The sequence below is a fragment of the Condylura cristata genome, unplaced genomic scaffold (genome assembly GCF_000260355.1).
Source record: "Condylura cristata isolate star-nosed mole 26May11 unplaced genomic scaffold, ConCri1.0 scaffold00011, whole genome shotgun sequence".
Classification (NCBI taxonomy): domain Eukaryota; kingdom Metazoa; phylum Chordata; class Mammalia; order Eulipotyphla; family Talpidae; genus Condylura; species Condylura cristata.
Window position 1 is genome coordinate 3,581,442 of NW_004567112.1, and position 19,586 is coordinate 3,601,027.

Sequence of the window (19,586 nt, forward strand, 5' to 3'; positions counted from 1 at the left end):
GGACACTCCGGGAACGCTGGTGACCCGGATTTGGGACCAAGACAGTCACCTGGAGTTACAGCCAAAGGTGGGAGCTGGGCACGTGAGAGACCTTAGCCGGAGACATTTCCCAGGAGGCACACGGCCCCCAGACACCCCTCACCAGGCCTCTGAAACTGCCTGCACGCAAATGAAGTTCTGCTGGATTGGGGGTGGGGGTGAGGGGGGAGGCGGCAGCTCAAGGATGGGAGAAATCCCAGACCGATAGGTGGCCCTCAGAGAGGGCTAGGGCTGTGCTGTGGTCTGAAACCTGATTCCCCAGAAGCAGCCTCTTCCCACCCACTAAGCCTTCAGGGAGATTCCGTGGGAGGGGCACAAGGGCAGGGGGGGCCAGTGCAGCCCAAATCACAACTCAAGATCTGTCGGAGGCACCAGGCAGGGATCCAAACGAAAGACCCCTTAGTTACCTCACCTGGTTGCCTCACCGCTCTTTCCTCTCTTGTGTCACTGCCCCCAACTGTTTGTAGTTCAAAGGGTCAACACCTGGCCTGCACCCTCAGACCCAGCCCGCACCAAGAGCACACACAAATGCATGCACCAGCTAGCTCTTGCCTAACTCATACCCTAGAGCCCAGGAGGGCTTGTGCGCAGGAGGGTATCGGGCACAGAGTGGGCAGGAAGACCAGAGGTGGAATCTCGCAGACAGCTGCTGGGGGTCACTTGTAATGATGGAGAGGGCTGTATCCTCTGACCCTGCCCGCTTTACTGTGGACCCCAGACGGGGGTTTCTATGGGACTCATGGTTCTTTTATCTTGACCCTGTAGTGATGACCCAAGAGGGGTCTTTTTTAAAAAAAATTTTATAATAGTTTATTTTTACATGTTTTTGTGCATTTTCCCGCCTCAGTTGCAATCCCCTTGGGTTTCCCATCACCAAAATCTCCCATGAGCCATCACCAAGTCCAATGCATTTCCCTCCCCCCACCGTTTTTGATCCCATTCCCCACTCCACCCCAAGAGGGGTCTATTTTTAGCTGGCTATCAAAGGCTAAGTTGGGGATCACCAGGAGAGGTGTCCTGATGGAGTCACTGGGTCACACACGGGATACCAGAGAGAGGTGGAGCAAAACAGAGTCTGGGAGGCAGGTGAGGCCACACCCAAAAAGTTGCCAGCCTCAAAGGGCGTTGCCAGGGAAATCTAGTGCCCCGTGCACAGAAAAGCAGAAGTAGCAGCAGTGGCCCAGGCCCAGACACCCCACGCGTGAGACCTCCCCAAAGATCCATAAGGCCCAGGGCCAGGTGGCCCTCTGGGCCCCCTTTGCTCACCCCCTCCCCCATGTTGTTCAGACCCTGGCAGGACCACCTTGACTCGGGAGGAGAGAAAGCCAATTCCACCAACCTGCTCGCCTCCTGTCTCCCAGCTCTGCCCTCCAGCGCCCAGTTCTGGGGGCTTGGCCTCTGGCTCTGGGGAGCCAGGAGCCTTGGAGCGGGGCGCCGTGGCTCAGAATAAGCGCCCAGTGGCGGGGGGGGCAGTTTTTATCTGTCTTGGTGTTGTTTGGGGTACACACACCTGCTCTATTTACTACCAAATAAAAGAAATACATCTGTGTTGCCAAATGAAACAGCTCGCGGCGCGGCTCGGAGCTCTCCCAGGGCCTCAGGGCTCGCTGGCACTCAGAGCGCACATCTGAGATCCCAGCTCAGAGTGAAGTCCTAGCGGATGAGTTTGGGGTCCGCATTGGGGGGTCGGCAGGCTCCACCAGTTTGTTCCAGGTAGCTTGTGAGGAAGAAACTCGAGGATCCTTGCGAGGATTTCAGGTTCTGTCTCAGAGGTGTAGCGCCATCTCCCTCACGGCCCATCTCTTCCACGGATTCTTCCTAGCTTGCCTCAGTCTGGGGCTGTCAGTGAGAGCCTGCATCAGGGTCTCCCCCAGCGAGTGTGTCTGGCTGTGCATTAACATCACTAGGATGCTGAACACACAGATGAGGCTCTAGGAGTCCCTGGGTGAGCCGTGTAGGGACCTAGCTCAAGTGTGTAGCCGGTGTGCTGTTTGCGGGCGTGTCTGTCCCGGTGGTGCAGAAAGAAAATAGCCAAGAAGCTGATGTCATGTGCACTGACTTGAAGATTAATTGAGGGTACAGCTAGGGATGGGCCTGAAGTTGGAGGGAGAAGAGTGGGGTGCACCATCTGGAAGAAGAGCATGAAAGGACAAAATTGGGTGTCAGTTGAGTGTCTGAGAGTAGGAGATACAGATTGCCCTCTTTTCAGGTTTCCCAGAACCACCTCCACTCCCCCAGATCGCCCCCTGTGGTGAGTGGCTCCAGCAGCCACCCACAACCCCTGGGGGGCGGGGGTCCTCTATGGTCAAAGATGACTCCAGCCTGCTTCTGGGATGTGAGGGTCTCACCACACACTTTCTTACTCTCTCCTGGCTCTCAGGCCACAGAGAGACCTGCAGTTGTGCTCACGAAGGTTCCTTCACAGGAGGCGCCTCTGTGCTCCGAGTCCAGCGCCCTGACTCAACTCCATCCCTTGCCCTGAGAAATACCAAGAACCCACCCAATTAGAGGACAGTGGGCGTTTTCCGCTTCTAGACTCACAGCTCCTCCCGTCCCAGGCGACTTCTGTGCCACTGCCCCAGTCTCCCCCCACCCCATGTGCTATGACTCCTGGGAGGCATGCACTGACCCCAGGCATCAGGGCACCCCAGTAGGACCAAGTGGAGGCAGTGGGGAGTAGGACAAAGGATAAACTATGTCTACAGGGAACCAGTTATTTCTCGACTTTGTAAAGACTGGGTCAGTCGAGAACCGTTTTCTAGAATCCAAACACAAATAAAGAAGTATTTTCTTGGAGTTTGATAACATCGTGTTCTGGCCGTAAAATCTAAGGACGTGTTTGCTATTGCAACATTATTTTTAATGAGCTGTTATTGGCCCGCCTCACAGTTAGTATTGCCAACAGTAAAAGGCATCACGGTGTTTGCAGGTAACACAAGGAACGACATATTTTGACCCCGATTTTCTGTTTATTTTTCACTTATGACACATGCCCCCGTTTTCATTTCAACCCCGAGGAAAATGAAGGGAAATCTGTCTTCACTGAGACTAAAATTTTGCCACAGATAAGCATGGCGGTTTGTTTGGGGGGAAGTTTCCCATTGATAGAAAACGATATTCGACGTTTCAGCCACAGTGGAATCGATTGTGTCCATAGGGTCTGAGGAACTAGCGGAGCCCAACGAGAGGAAGCGAGAGCGCGTCCCCAGCGGACGCTCCCCGCACTGTGCTCTTCGAAGTCTTCAAGGCCTCTGGGTTCCTCATCTCCCTCCTCCGGCTTCCCAGAATCAAACGCGAAGACGCTCTGACCCAAGTGCCCGGCTGCCAGGGGTACCCAAGCACCTGCTTCCGCCAGGGGCGAACCCCGCAGGCGAACCTCTCCTGCGGGTGGGCGCCACCCGAGTCGCCCAGCACCAGCCGGTGCACGGGCGTCACATCCCTAGCGCGGCCCTCCGGGTGTCGGCCTGGACTCGGGCAGGGCCAGGGAGAAGTCGCCTTTGACGTTTTAGGGCGCCGGTGGGCAGAAAAGAGCCCCGCGGCGGGCCGATGGATCCCCTCGGGTGCCGCTGCCAAAGTCAGTGACCTGTTTCCTGACACACCAGGACCGCGCCACACACCAGCCAAGGGAGAGCGCCCCCAGCCAGGCGGAAGCCCCCCTCTCCGCAGCGGGGAGCCGCCGTCCCTGGGGCCCGGCAACCCCCCGGGGGGCTTCCCTCTCACCTCTCCCAACCCAGTTGAATTTCACGATTGGCTGAAGCCAAAGTCTAAAACGAATCCCTTCCCCCCCCACACCCTCCCCCACCCCGGACGCTACCGGAGCCACCGCGCTCCAGACGCGCAGACCGCTGTCGGGGGACGCCCAGCCCAGCAGCGAAGCCTGAGATCCAGCGCGAGGACGCAGCCTTGCGCGGTAGAAAACAGCTGCCCTGAGCCGGGGGCGGTCGCTTCGCTCAATTTCGCAAAGCAGATAAGCCTAGGTCCTCTCCGCTTCCGACCCGCATTCTTCCCTGCTCGCCAGGCGTTGCAAGCCGCGGAAGATACTGGGAGGAGAGCCGCCCCGGTCGCGAACAAAGCCGCCTCTGTCTCGCCGCCTTCTGGGTCACAGGGATGTGCGTCCAGGTCGGCTTGGCTAGAGGCAGCCGGAGAGCGAGGCAGAAAGAGTTTGGGAGACACCTGCTCTGGGAAGACCGTCCCAAGTTACACAATGGCAACAGAAACGCTCGGTTTTTCTTTTCTTTTTAATTAATTCAATTTCACGACACCATTCAGTGTAACAATATTTTGTGTGTTTTTTCTTTTTCTTAAAAAGGAACCGAACCAGGGCAGAAGTGAGGGAGTGAGGGGGAAACAAACTCTCGCAGAACAACAGGTGTAGCTCACAGAAAGAAAACAGACCAGGTGGCAGAGCCGGGAGCCCCGCGGAGTTAAGGGTGAACTTTACAAGAAATCTGTACATTTATCAAATAAGTTAAAATTCTCCTAAATTGATTGTCCTTCACTTAAAGCGCTCCAGTATGCCTATCTTACTCCTCTGAGCATAGCTACCTATCTGGGCTTTCCTCCTTCCTCTTTCCCCCTTCTTGATTTTTCTCCTCCTAGACTAATGACCAGGATCAAACAGTGAAAACCGCAGCTTCTCCCCGTGAAGAAGCAAGGCTCTCAGGACATTTTGTACAATATTGCACAGGTCAAATTATAACTGTTACTGCAGAGTAAAAAAGAGGGGCAGAGAGAAAAGCTGGAGGGTTCAAAAAAATACTGAAATTGCTCGTTCAAGTCGGGGAACAGAGTCATAGTAGTAGTAATAATAATTTACCAACAAATGAAATTCCCCAAATAAATGCTACTAATAAATAAGACCATTCACGTAGGCCAGAGTAGAGCTGTTACAGTCACCAGAACTCTGGTTTTCGGCTGCCTTGTCTTTCCCCTTTAAACAAGTAAGAATTCCTCAGTCACAAAGGGGGACAGACGAAGAGGTCAACCTCCATAGACCTCTGTGGGAGAAAAAAGCGGCCTGAATCCGGTTCTTGAGAGGCTCTCAGATTCTTGAAAACTGGGGAGGCTAACTGATGGGGGTGGAGAACTGATTGGAGGTGGAGAAGAACCACACCCAGAAATCCAGAAATAAGAGTACTGCTATGTGATTTCTCTCCCTCTGGACTTCTGAAAATAGTTCTGTGGAAAATTAATAAATTAGAGGGGTTCCAGTTTTGCGCTTACTTTCCCTATAAAAATAAAATAAAAAAGCCACTGCTCAATGCAAATATGGAGGAAGGTTGCACGTTTTACAAAAGCTCTCAGCCGAAATTATTTGACCTGGGGAGTTGTTTTTTTTTTTTTTTTCCTGCTCTCTCTTAATATAAACCCAAACCAAAAGTAAGAGGGAAGCGCCTCAAATCCGTTAGGGGTGAATTGCACGAAAATGCATTGCAAATACTTACAAAACGCTACCCACTGGGGGAGGAGAGGCCGGGGCTGCGCGCCGAAGCCCCATTCCCGAAGGCCGCTGGACCGCGAGGCGCCCTCGGCCCGGCCCTGGCTCCTCCGGGGTCTGGGAAGGGGCCGGGCTCCCCCCCCCCCTCGCGGGTCTCAGACGGGCCTGAGCAGCGGCACGGACGACACCACCGGGTGCGAGTAGTAGACCGGGTGCGGGAAGGTGAGCAGCGGCTGGCTGACGGGCACCGGAGCCCCCGCGGCCGCGGCCGCCGCGCCCTCGGCCGCCGAGTTCTCGTGGTAGAGGATGGGCACCCGCACGATGCGCTGCGCGGCGGCGTGGCTCAGGTTGGCCGCCTCCAGCTCGGCCGCCAGCTGCCGCTTCCACTTGTTGCGGCGGTTCTGGAACCAGATCTTGACCTGCGTCTCGGTGAGGTGCAGCGACGCGGCCAGGCCGGCGCGCTCCGAGCTGCTCAGGTAGCGCTTCATGTCGAAGGTGGACTCGAGCTGGAAGACCTGGCTGCGCGAGAAGACCGTGCGCGTCTTCTTCTTGCGGCACGCGGGCTTCTTCTCGGGGCTGTCGGCGCCCTTCTTCCAGTCCTCGGCGCCCGGCGCCACCGCCACGGCCCCCACACTCGCCCCGGCCGCGCCGGGCGCCGCGTCGCCTTCCTTCTTGCCTTCCTCCGAGTCGCTCTCTTCCAGAATGATCTCGTCCGGGCTCTTGGAGTCCAGCTCCTTGTGGTCGGGCTCGGCCTTGAGCAGCGGCTCCGGGGAGTCGCGATCGGTGCCAGAGGCCGGGGAGGAGTCTCGAAGGAGGGCCTTCTCCGAGGCTGGGGAGAGACAGACAGACGGACGGACGCACACACAGGCACACGGACACAGCCTTCAGCGAGGCCCGGCCCGGGGGCCGCGGGCTCGGCCGGCGCGCGCCTCTCGCCTCCCGGTCCCAGCCCTCCAGGCCTCCGGTTCCCGCGGGCCCCCTCCTTCACGCTGGGCCCGAGTCGGGGCTCCGCGTCCGGGTCCCCTCCTCCCGAGGGCGGGCAAGGGACCCGGACGGCGCCGCAACCGCCGCTGCGGTTCTCTGCTCTGCTTCCTCGCCAGGGGCCGCCGTCGGCTTGGGCCCGCCCGGGGGCTCCCTCTAGCCACGCCGCACCCCGGTCCCGGGCGCCCGAATCCTCCCTAGTGCGGCCGAGGGCCCTTTCCCCGGGCAGGCGGCTCCCGAGGCTCCAACTCCACTTTTTTTCTCACCAAGTGGGACTGGACGCCCGCGCAGCACAGCCGGGCTCGGGGGCAGGAGATGCCAGCCCGGGGCCGGAGGAGGAAGTTGGCCAGACAGCGGACGGGCGGGCTCGGGTCCCTCCTGCCGTGGGCAGCACGGGGGTGGGGTGGGGCCGGCGCGCGGGGAGGACAAGGAAAGTTCAAAGGGGTCGGTACCTTCAGGTCGCGGGAGGTGGCCGCCGGCGGGGGTCAGGGTGTAGGGGTACCACCAGGCCGGGGAGCGTTCCAGGTAGTGTGCGGGCAGGGCAAACCTCTGCGCCGGGATCTCAAAGCGGGGGAAAGCCAGGTCGCCCACCTGCGAGAGCGCGAAGCCCGCGGCGCCCTCCAGGGCCCCCTTGGCTGCAGCGGCGGCGGCGGCGGCGGGGGCTGCGCGCTGGCGGTGCCGGGGGCGTCCGGCCCGGGCTCCGGCATGGTCCCCACTCCTCCGGGTCCCCGGGAGGGAGGGCGCGGGACAGGCGGGCGGCCGGGCGAGCGAGCGGGCGGCCGGAAATCAGACCATAAACGGAACTCAACTACGGGGCGCAAAGTCGGGGGCCGCCCGAGGCGCAAATCCAGCGGCGGGAGGGCGGGGTGAGGACCCGGCCGGGGCGGGCTCGCATGGGGGAGGGGTGCAGAGGGGCGGGGAGCGGCCCTGCCGCGGAACCCACGGAGCTGGGCGGCTCGGCGGCGGCTGCAGCTCCCGGGGAGGAGGCGGCAAGAGCAGTCCCCGGCTCGGGGCTGCGTCAATCCGGCGCCGGATGCTAATGATGAAATCAAAATGTCATCCAAGTTAAATGCGGGGAGTATACGGCGATTGGGCGCGTACAATGGCAAATGGGATTAGGCAGGCGAAGGCGCAGCCGAGCCCGGGCCCCGCAGTCGCCTCCGCCACCGCCCCCTCCTTGCCTTCCCTCGGATTTTGGCGCTTTGGCTTCGGGCTGTAAGAGCCCGCCTGTTATTGGCTTTATATAGTCCAATTAGGCAGCAAATGAGGACAAGCCTATTAGCACAAAAGGATATTGGCTCCCGCTAAAGAGGCACTCGGAGCGCTTTGGCGAGCGCAGGAGGCGAGCGAGGGACGCGGAGCGGGCGGCGCCCCCGGCCGGAGCGCACTGACAGCCGGGCGCCCCAGCCCGCGCTTCCCTCTCCCCCCTGCGGCTCCGGGACCCGCTTCCAGCCGTTTGGCCTGCGGGAGGGGAAAGGGGCGGGCCGGGCCCGCCCGGGTCACCCAGGGGTTATCCGCGCTCGCAGCTGCCGCTCCCCCGCCCCCTGGGGCGCGGAGGGGTCCGCCGCCCCCACGCAGCTGGAGGGGCCGGCAGCGCCGGCCCAGGAGGCAGGACGCGACCTCCGACCCGCGGCGCACTCGGCACTTTCCTACCCTTTCAGGTTCGGCGGCCTCAGCATTTCCCCCAAAGCCTGCCGCCAAGGGTGCGACCGCGCAGAGGGGGGTCTGGGCGCCCCACCTACGGTCTGGTCTATGGGAAGGGAATGGGGGTGGGGGCGCCAGTCCTTGCACTGCGTCCGCCGGCTCAGGTATCCAAGTGGCCTTGGCCTTTAGCCCTGGGAAACCGAAGAGTGAGCCTTCCCCTGCAGAAAAAAGTAGGTGCACGTCTCCGAGCACCCCCGTGTGCGCGCAGAACCGCTGCTGCCCGCGTGTCCCTCGGAGGCGCGCTGGGGCTGCGGCGACCATGCGCCCCAAAGTGCACTCCTCTCCTCCTCTGGCCGCCCCGACCTAAGCTTGCCCATCAACTCGGGCCCTGATCGCAGTCAGCGCTTGCCTCGCCAAGGCTCTCCGACCGGTGTTTGGCCCGGCCTCGCGCTGCATAGGGGCGATGCGAGCCGAAGGCACAGTGGCACCCTATCCGCGGCCGGGTGTTAGTGGCCGCAGCACGTCCCGATGGCGGCCACCCTGGTAGGCCTCGAGGGACAGCTGGCGAAAGGGACTTGACTCCCTTGGCTTTATGAACGACTCCCCAAGTCGCTCGAGAAGCCCTTTAAACATTAAATAAAGAAGACTTCCTTTTGACGTCCCTTTCCAAGAAACGGCTCCCTGGTCAAAGGTGGCGAAGGCACCCTGACTCCCGCCACCCACATGAGCACCCGCCCTGGCCTCTGTGTGGCCCCGGCGCTCCCCCCCTGGCAGCCCTTCTAGCCAGGCTCGGCCAATCCTTACCCAACACAGGTCGCCCTGTAGGCAAATGGGACCGCCTCGGACCCCTCTGGGAAGTTCCCCCCCCCCACCCCGGGGCTTCAGACCCACACCACAAAATCTCCACCGGCAAGTTTAAGCTTCTTTCTGCAAACCTCCAGTACAGTCTGGAGCGCCGCTGTTTGCTTTGGACCCCCGAATATGGTAAAGGTTGTGCCCGTAAACAGTTCTCATTACGCCCCAAGGTGTGTGGCGTTGCTGGACAGCACAAGCGCCATCCCCTCCAAAACCGGAGTTGGCATCAACGACAGCCCGAAACTCCAGCAGGGCGGGTCTCAGACACGGTTTTAGAGTTGGGAACGGGCTTCCCTCCGGAGAGAAGGGACTGGGCCACGGTCACCCAACCGCTGCCGGGCACCCAGAAGTCCTGTTCTTTGCAACCGCAGCGGGAGCTCCACGCGACTGTCCGCTAAGGTCCCCGCGGCCGGCGCCGAGGCTGCGCGGGGAGGCCGCGACGCCCGAGCGCGCGCGCTGCGGCAGCGCCACCGTCCGAGCGCGCGTGCGGACCTGCCAGAGCGCTGACGCACGGAGCCGCCTTCACACTGAGACGAGCTGAAGTTTCTCCTTTCTCGGGGAAGAGAAGTGCCTGCAGACTGCCGAAAAGTTCTGCTTGGAAAAGTTGGTTCCGGCTGACCTGCTAGGTGACTAGAAGGTGCACAGGCTCGGGGGGGACGAGTGGCAACAGCCCCCCTCTTTAGCCTGCCGAGCCGCTCCCCAGACTCAGTTTCTCCGGTTGTCTCCCGCTCTGGGGGGCGCAGGCGGTGGGGTGTTGTGCGCGCGTTTTGACTAGGGAGAGGAGTTTCTCAGTGTCAGCACCCCAACTGGCCCCTGAGTTTTAGTGACGCTGGGCTTGCACCGCGAGGTGCAGAGCGAGTTTTTCTTCCCTTCGGCTTCTGTGTGGGGCCGCCGCGCGGAGAGCGGGGTTCCCTCGCCCTCTGGCGCAGGGTGTCGCCTCTGCCGGCGCCCACGACTCCATTCAAAGTCGGGCAAACAGCGCCCTCTATGGGGCGTCGTCCAAACCGAGCCTGCCGGCTCCGCGGAGCGCAGCCCCCCGCGCAGCGTTTAAAAGCCGCCGGCCTCACTGGAAAACAAAAGCACATTTTCTCGCAGAGAAAGCAGAGAGAGAAATCGCCTGCTCACTTCAGCCGATCTTTACCTGGCCGCCAAAAGAAGAGGTCACACCTGCCTCGCCCCCACCCCCCACCCTTCCAGATCCTGGTTTTGGGCCCCTGGTCACCCACCCCGGAGGCTCCCTTCTGGACTGCAGTCTCCAGGGGAGCTCCTGGAAGGGCGAGGGCGGCTGCCAGGCCCCGCCAGTCAGCCAGCTGGGGCTCAGTGAGGCTTGTGACCCCAGCATGCTTCAGTGGATGAAGGAAAGTGAATGAACGATTCACAATTCCCTTGCAGAGAATTTGCTTTGCTGATTAAGAAGCACGCAGAGAGTCTGTTCAGCCCCAAGACAGCTTTAACAAGTTGGTGGGAGCCTGAGGTCTCTGGCGACCACGTGTTACAGAACTTAAGGGGATCTCGGCCCCTGGAGGACCCTGGAGGGGACTTTCCCAGGCCTTTCCGAGGTGACCAGGTGACCACCTGTGCACAGCAGGCGCCTGCCTGCGCAGTGGACCTCGGAGCCAGAGGACTCGATGGAGCAGGCTAGCGATGAGTGCCCACCTCTCCCCGGCCTTCCCTCCTCCACCGCCAGGTGCACACAGGTGGTGAGTAGTGAGTCCCCCAGGGATGAGAACCCCAGTCTTTGCTTCCTCCAAGGGTGCTCTTGGAACTTCTCCCGGGATGTTGAAGTGGGAGCCAGAGGGGCGCTCTGGGCTAGTCCTGCCGCTGAGGGCCCCCAGGCACAGAGGCAGGCGCCCCACAAGCAGCCTACGGAGTCTGCATGGTGCCAACTGTCACATTTTACCTCCTAACCCTCCTGACCTGCAGACTGTCGGTCTGGAGGCAGAGGGGACACCAGCCTGGAGTGACCCTGGGGCAAGTTCCGGCTGCTGCGGCCTGGCCTGCGTGTCTCTCCTGCAGACACCTCTCCCCTCTCTTCCAAGGCTGCCAGGGAAGCTGCCAGACTTGGCTTTTGGGCTAAGGACCAAGGCTCTGAAAAAAGCAGTGGGGGTGGGGTGTGGGAGGGGGATGGAGGATCCTACCCCTGCTGACCTTGAGGTGGGGCGTGAAGATGCACCCAGCTGCCAGGGTTGCGCAGGGCAGGCAGCAAGCACGGTGCCAGGGCCGCTCTTGCTGTGTCCTGTCATCCCCTCCAGGGGAGGAGCCCAGGGGGGACCAGAAATCTGTTTTCGTAGGAGTTCCCCAGAAAGCTAGCACAGCTCCCTTTTCTTCTTAAAGAAAATGTAGGCGCCCAGAGCAAACTAGCACGGCCCTCCCCTCCCCCTCCTGGTTCTGTTATTTTAAACACATCTTTCCCGTGCAGCCAGGACTCCACCAGCCGCATTCGCTGCCGAGTGCTCTCTAGCTTCGAGTTCTCACAGGGGACAGGACGTGTGGAGCTTTGCTTCTGACTCCTTGGTGTGCTCCAGCTGATCGTTGGCTGTGACCTTTGACAAGACACTAAACTGTCAGCTAAACGGCGGACACAGCAAAGTAACTGCACCAGCACAGCAAGGCAGGCAGCCCTTGCTTCCGGTCGTGGAATCTCACGGTGGAAAAGGCCGTACAAGGTCTCAGCCTGAGCTCTCCCTCCTGGGCCGGCCCCCGGTGAACAGCACCAGACCCAGTGGGCGCCTGCGGTGTGTCAGGGCCCGTCGTGGACACAGACACTCTGGTCTCACTTCACTGAGACAGGCCAGGGGTCCCCCAAACACATCCTGCTTCCTACCAAGAAGGCTGCCACGATGTGGTCCACAGAGCTTTGCTGAGCGCCTAATATGTGCCAGGTTCTATTCTGGGCACTTGGGATGCCCACGCTGCCCTCGCGGAGCTTCCGTTCTAGTGGAGGTCAAATAGAAAGTGTGTGAGGGTGGCCAGTGTTAGCGCACCAACTTAAAGGAGAGCAGAGGGGCCTGGTGGGGGCTGCCACTGAATCAGGGGTTAAGTGAGGCGGCAGGAAGGTGAGGTTCAGGAGCACCAGGAGATAGGTGTAGTCTTCAGAAGTCAGGGCAGGAGACATGGAGAGCAGGTGGATGTGGAGACAGTGAGAGCTGCCAAGCTCACAGGACTCCGCAGGCCCCAGTGGGAACTGAGTCCCTGGCCTGATGGGTGGAGGGCTGCAACAGTGGCGGGGGCTGAAAGCCAGGGTTTGGGAGATGAGGTCGGGGGCTTTAAGAGGCAGGCATCTTAAGGGTACACATAGATGAACTTTGACAGATGGGTACAGCGGAGCGACTGCAGCCCATGGCACAGAGACTCCTCTGGCCGTTGGGGTCAGTATCCGCCACCCTAACCCAAGAGAGCACTGATTTCATGTTGTCGTTAAAGATGACCGTCCTGTGAGCACAGCACCCAGTGCGCGCGCTCTCTAGCCCTGGCTTCTTGGCCCAGCATGTCTGTCAATTCATCCTTGGGCCTATGCAGAGAATTCTCCCGGCAGGGTTTTAGCAGAGGGGTGGGGGGTGCACCTGGACCCACTTTCCTTTTAATTGATGTTTGTCACAAGATGACCTCAATGACAGAGCGGCCCTGCTGGATGTCCAAGCAGGCCTGTGCAGAATTCTCCTCCACCTTTTACCCCTTCAGTGAATTCTGACTTGCGTTTATTTATCTTCCTCAAATTTCATTGATTTGCCATGGCCTCACTAAACATAATTTTTTTTAAAGACTGCATTTAAAAAGAACAAGTTTCCTGGCCCTCCCTGGTGGCACAGCGGGTTATAGCACAGCACTGAGAAGCTAAAGCCGCTTCCGCATGAGTTCGATTCCCACCTGCCCCGGAGGTGACCACGTGGTGTGGCAGACCTCTCCTGACCGCCCGCTGCTCCCCTCAGCAGTGTACTTCGTCGATCTGCCTGTTCTGCTCCCCACTCTGTCTCTGGTGAAGCCTCTCACTGCCCCTGAGCCTCTGGCCTGTACCCCAGTTCTGTATGCACAAATAAATAAATCTTTAAAAAAAAAAAAAAGAACAAGTTTCCAAGCTGAAGAAGATTTCAACAAGCTTGGCTGGGAGGTGAGGGTCAGCATGGCAGGGTGGGGGCACACAGCATGTGTGGAGACCCAGAGACTTGTAGGTAGAGGGTGGGGTGACCTGTGGGTGCAGGGGAGAGTCTATAGGGGCGATGGGGTGAGTTAGCGGTAAAGGCAGATGGGCCCTCAGGACTGACTGGGGGCTGAGCTGCTCTTTGGTTTTTGTTGTTGTTAAGATTTGTTTATTTATGTACACAAGAGATGGGGTACAGGCAGGAGGTGGGGGGGGGGTTGAGAGGCTTCACCAGAGACAGAACAGGCAGATCGACGAAGTACACTGCTGAGGAGAGCAGCGGGCGGGTCAGGAGAGGTCTGCCGTGCCTGTGGGTCAGTCCCTGGCTCGGGATGGAACTCCTGCTGCCGTGGGTGCAGACAGCTTCATGGTACTGAGACTTGACCCCTGGCGCCACCGGGGAGGGCCCAGAGCTGAGATATTCTTTTGGCAAGAGGGAGCCTGAGGGTGTGTTAGAACCCATTGCAGGACCAGAACTGTAGTTGCTGAAGGCAAGTCTGCCATCCAGGTGAGCCTGGTGGTGGGAGACCAGGCAGGAGGTTCTGGCTATAATTTAAGGGTGAGATGATGAGGGCCTGAACCAGGGACTTGGCCTCGGGGGTGGGAGACGGTGTGGGTTAGGCTTGAGACTCACTGAGAAGGGAGAGCCGTGGGTCCCCAGCCCTCAGTAGCCACACAGACACAGGAATAACTGAAGTGCCGAGGTGGCAACATCCAGGAGGGTGCCCACTCATTACTGAATTTCTATGATTCTAAGGTGGTGCCAATCATAAAATGCACCGTTAACTTACTAACAAGTTTTTAGGTTAAAAAAAAAAAAACTGCTAGAATACATGTACGTATTTACTGTAGTTCACACCGCAATTTCAGAAAATACAAAAGCACATATACCTTAGAATCCAGAAATAATTTGGGGAACACACAAAAAAAATCTTGTTTGAAGAGATGATAGATTAAGTTGCTGCGCAAGATAGCCAACCACACATGGGAAGGTTGCACTTCCCACCCGTGGCTCTCCAGCTTGACCTTGGACTTGCTTTGAATTTACCAGTGTGTGAGTCTTCACTCTGGATTTGCTTGGGCCAGTGGGGTGGCCGTCTGCGTGCTGCAGGAGGTCCACTTGCACCGTGGACCTTGCCCTTTGAAGTCATAAAAGTGAAAGGAATATATCCCTGGGGTAGCTCATGTCCTTTCTGCTTGGCCTCCCGGCCCCAGACTAAACAGACCTGAGTCCAGCCCCCGGTGGGAAGCCAGTCCAGCTGGACACTCAGCTCGAAAGTCACTTTACCAATTTCAGCCTACATTAGCCAGTTCCCAATCATAAGGAACCATAAGTGGGGGCCTCCCTGGTGGTTCAAGTGGTTAAAGTCTCAGCACCATGAAGCTGTCCACAGCCACTGCAGCATGAGTTTGACCCCAGCCAGGGAGTGACCCACAGGGCGCAGCAGGCCTCTCTTGTCTCCCCATGGCTCCCCTCGGCAGTGTGTTTCAGTTGAGCTGCCTGTTCTGCTCCCCACTCTGTTTCTGGCGCATCCTCACCACCCCCCACCCCACCCCGCGCCTCTGGCCTGTTCCCCAGTTCTCGTGTACATAAATACATAAATCTTTAAAAAAACAATAAAAAGGAACATAAATGCTTGTCACTTTAAGCCACTGGCTTGTTAGGAGGCAAGAGCTGATTGACACAGAGGGATCCCTGTAAGTCTGGGGTCAGATATGTTAAACAGAGGAAACCAGTCACCTAAGGAAAGCGATGACTGAGTGGACTGTGACTTACTCAGAATATCCTGGACCTTATTCCAGATTAAGTGTTTCTGGATTTCGAACATACGCAGAATGTTCCCACATGAGTGCACTTCAGTGATTATTCCAAAGCTGAAATTCAGTTGTGTTCTGGCTAAACATAGAAACGTCCCTGAGATTCGCGATGCTCTGCTGCCCCACCCACCCGGCTCCGCTCACCCGTCACTGCGCCGTTTCCTCTGGGTGCCCGCAGCCACGCCGAGTCACCCCGTGGGGCACAGTTGCCAAGGTGACTCACTTCACGCCTGCTGAGCTCCACCGGTGCCGGGGAGGGGGCTGAGTGTGGACATAGGCCTTGACGCTGTGGGCCTCAATAGCCCCATCTGTAAAATGGGGCTCACAGGAATCGTTTCGGCCTGAGCCGCTGAGTGTCCAAGCAGACTCCACGTGAAGCGCCAATTCCTGGCACAGGCTCCCAGATGCCAATCCTGGCACCAGCTGGGGTGAGCTGCGTCTGTGTGCCGGGGATGAGCCTGGGGTACAGAGAGTGCACCAGGCCAGCCAGGCCACTGGCCGACAGCCTCTGCTGGTCAGCTCCCCCTCCCCAAGCAGACCCCTGAGGCCCGGCTTGCCTGTTCAGGGTGGGGAGGGGAGGGAGCCAAGCCTGGCACAGCTCAGGCCAAGTTCCCCTGGGGGGCCCGCTCTCTGGTCATTCCGGCAAAGCAGCCCCAGCACCCCAAGATGGGCCAGCAGGCAGCAGCTGGGAGCAGAGACTACCAAGGCATGGGGGCTGGCCTCAGCGGGGTGTGGGGCGCCGGGTCCCCTGCTCTGGTTGGACCAACAGCACTGTCCTAACCTGTGGTGGACGTGGGACCCCAGTCTATCACTGCTGCATCTAGGTTCCCTCCACACCAGCCCCGTCACCCCCAGACCACCTAAGACAGGGGCCACAGGTGCCCCCCGGGGTAATAAAAGTTACCCCTTCCCTCTGCTTGGGTGGAGACAAGGCGTTCCCCACCCTCTCATCCGAGGACAAAAGCACCTTGGCTTTGGAAATTTGTGGCAACCATTTCCGTTTAAACATATGACAATTAAATCGTTAAGATCTCCGATGCCGGATTAATTACCCAGCAGCAAGGGGATCAATTGTGTAAATATGTCATTTATGTAATGAGTGCTGGCTGTGACTTAGGCCTCCAGACGGGTTTTCCTGCAGCTTCTGTCCTGAAAACAAGCCTCGCCTTTGGGCCAGGGCCAAACAAACAGCCTCTATTAGGTCCGAATGCAGAGCGTGCAGCGCCCAGACGCACAGGTGGGGGCAGGTGGTGCAGGGGCCGAGATTGTGGGAAAATTGGAGCAATTTGGCGCAATGAGCCAAGTTCCTCCATTATTCTTCATGTCTCAGAAAATGGCTCTCCAGAAACAGGGAGAGGAAGTTAAACATCCCTTTAAATGACACTTCAGGCTGCCCCCCCCCCAACAATGTCCAGTGGCGACAGGCTTTCCTGGAAAAGGAGGCACCTTCACTTTGGAGAAGGCGGCAGGGCCCCCCAAACATTTAACAAGCCTTGGGTCAGTAGAGCGGGCCACTCGGCTCCCAGCCAGGCCGCCTAGAAACTCCCTTCTGCTCGGAGTGCCCCCCTCAAAGGCGGCAGGCGCGGGGGGAGGGGTGAAGCAGTCAGAGCTGGCACTCTTGATTGAGCTCCCACTTTGTGTTACTGAGGCCTCCCCTCCCCGCTGGCCTCCCCAGGCTGGGAGGACTCCCTCTCCCTCCTGTGCTCACATCCTGCATCCTGCGCTCTGATCTCTCCTGGCACTGGCCCCTCAGCTGTACCGAGGGCGCCAGAGACGGGGCCTACTCAGGTCACCCTGTCTCCAGGGCCTGCGTGGCGCCCAGTCCCTAGGAGACCCCCCATAAATTGCAGACTGCCACCAACTCAAGGAGCTTGGAGAGAGGAGAGAGCCTTCTCAGCTCACCCCTGCGCCCACCAGAGCACCTCTTCCCTGAGCTACAAACCCAGGCAGCCCCGCTTTTTCAAGTTCTTTCTTTGCATCCTCCTTCTCCACTGTCTCTCCCTCCCTCCTTCCTTTCTCCTTCTTCCTTCTCCCCGTCCTTCCTTCTCTGCACAGGGCCCTACCCTGCCCCTGCATTCATCGAAGAGTGGAGTGGAAAGTGGATTTCTTTTTCATATCTCTATATAATGTATATACTTTATTTGACCAGTAACAGAGTGAGATACTAATATACTAGAATGACATGTTTTCCCTCCCTCCCTCCCCCTCTGTTATTCTATTCTATTTTCTCACTGAGTTCAAGATTTACTCCGCTACTCTTTGCTTGTTGTTTCTACCCCACAGATGAGTGAAACCATCTGACGTCTGTCTTTCACATTTTGGCTTTGTTCACTCAACATAATCACCTCAAGGTCCATCCGCTTTGTCCCCGATGTTGCCATCTCACCTTTCTTCGCAGCTGTGTAGTGCTCCAGGAGGATATAGTCCACACGTTCTGTATCCATTCCTCCTTTGAAGGGCACTGGTGTGGGTTCCCTGACTTGGCAATGGTGGAGGATGCTGCTGTGCACATAAACACCGATAAATACTTCCACATTGTTTGGATGAATACCTACGAGATGTTTTGTCATCAGATTGTCTGGAATTTCCATTTTTTATTTTCTTGACCCCCCCCCCCACTGTTGTCCCCAGGGAATTGCATTCCTGCCAGGGTGGGCGGGAGTCCCTCTCCACCACAACCTCAGGGAATTCTGTCGATTCCATTCTTGTTAACTCGGGGCGAGCTGGTGTGTCAGTGTGGTTGCCAGTGAGTTTCTTCCGTCCTGCCTCCAGCCTGGGTGGCCCCTGGAGGGGTCTGGGACACCCTGAAGGGCTCTTTCCTCTCGAGACCCGGTTTCTCATCTGGAACAAGACCACTGATGTGGGGTTCTGGTTCCTGTCCGCGCAGCTTCTCTCCCTGGCGGGTGTGTGCCCTGCCCTGGGAGACAGGGCAGGAAGCTCACCTTGGATTTGAGAGAGTGAAACCCGGAACAGCAGCCTTGGCCAGGAAACCTTGGCTGTGGGGAAATGTGAGGGGGGGCTGGGGGAGCGCTATACACCAAATGCCATGTATTTGTCAGGAATTCATTGCTTAATTGATGTTTTATTGCTTCCACTGACACGTGTGATCGAAATGAGATTGCATCTACAGGGGAGAAAGTGAGATTTATTTCTGCTGGTGTCTTAATGGAAGGAATAAAGCGTCAATTAAACAATGAAGATGACATATATTTGATGTATGAGCTGAAGAAGGAATATTACTCATTAAAGTGTTATTTTACGATTTACAGTAATGGAGCGCCTGTAGGGAAGGCACCGTTCACACGTTTTTCATTATTTAAAAATAGCAAAAATGTATCCTTACTAAATAATACAAGAAAACTTCACTTTTCATAGCACAGCATAAGAAGTATACCAGTGAGCCCGCTCTTGACTTACCCAGCTAGTGAGTAGGCGGTAGGGAGCAGAGCAGAGACATCGAGCGGGAAAAGACACCTCTTTCTCCAGATCTTGATCATGAAACAGAGAGGGCGCTCAGGGAGCCCAGGTCTTGCAGGGGCTGCGGGTTGGACTCCAGCGTGCCAGGCTGAAACTGACCGTGGTTTATAGCCACAGAAGCTGTGACTTGGCTACCTGCCTCAACCCGAGACCCAAACCCGAGCCTGGGTCCTCTCTGTGTTCTCTTGACAGATACTTGACAGGGAGGAGAAGAGAAGCCAACTGTTCACCCTAGGAGGACAAGAAGCCCAAGTTAGGAGAAAGGAGCCATGAAGATGGGAGTGGATTTGGGAAGGAGTTTATGGGAAACCTAAGCCCCTTAGAAGACAACAGAAAGAGGAAGTGAGAACCAGAGGAAACACATGGAAAGTTCCGGAACAGAAGAGGATGGCGTGCACATAGAGCTGAGCTATGGGCCTTTCGTGCAGATGCCTACAGTGCAGTGTTCCTGAAGAAGAAGCCAGTCAATGAAGGCTTCATGAAAGAAATAGATTTTTAAACTGAGTTGTCTGTGTATTGAGTCCAGAAAATTTGCATTTATTTTCATGATCAAATTGGAAATTTAGTCCTCTTAAAGAGAGATGCACCTCCATGTGCCACCAGAATGTGACTACGAATGCAGAAAGGCAACTGGAAAAGCTCCTTGCTATTACTACAAGGGCTAATAGCCTGGATATTCAGAAAGCATCTCTGCTTCAGTACAAAATGTTATAGGGCCTCCCTCAGCAGTGGACTTCCTCAGTTGGCCTGTTCTGCTCCCCACTCTGTCTCTGGTTAATCCTCTCACCACCCCTGCACCTCTGGCCTGAACCCCAGGAAGATAGATGAAATACACTGCTGAGGGGAGCAACAGTGGAGACAGGAGAGGTCTGCTGTGCCATATGGGTCACCCTCCTGGGGATTAAACTTGCACTGAAGCGGCTATGTCTGGCTTGCAGTGCAGCATCCTAACCATTGCGCCACCAGGGAGGACCCTAAATAAATCTTTTTTTTTTAAAAAAAATGTTGCGCTGGCATAAAAATCTAGGCAAAGAACATAACAGGGACGTTACATGCCCACCCATCCACCCTGCTCATTGCTCCTAGCACTGCCCGACAGTCTTCATGCCTGTGTATGGTCTGGTGAGCTGAGCCTCAGGGGTTAAGGTTGTGTTTACGCACCTGGTGAGCTCACAAAACTGTGGGGCAGGTAAGGTC

General features: G+C 57.6%; 1 protein-coding gene across 1 annotated transcript; it reads right to left on the reverse strand.

Annotated features, from left to right (window-relative positions):
- Positions 1-5,631: 5,631 nt before the first annotated feature.
- Positions 5,632-17,356, reverse strand: HMX3 (H6 family homeobox 3). Its single transcript, XM_012723452.1, has 5 exons — positions 17,299-17,356; positions 15,136-15,220; positions 8,111-8,207; positions 6,910-7,126; positions 5,632-6,305 (listed from the first exon to the last, which is right to left on the reverse strand). The coding sequence occupies exons 1-5, from the start codon at positions 17,354-17,356 to the stop codon at positions 5,632-5,634; spliced, it is 1,131 nt and encodes a 376-aa protein (XP_012578906.1).
- Between the last annotated feature and the right edge of the window lie 2,230 nt (positions 17,357-19,586).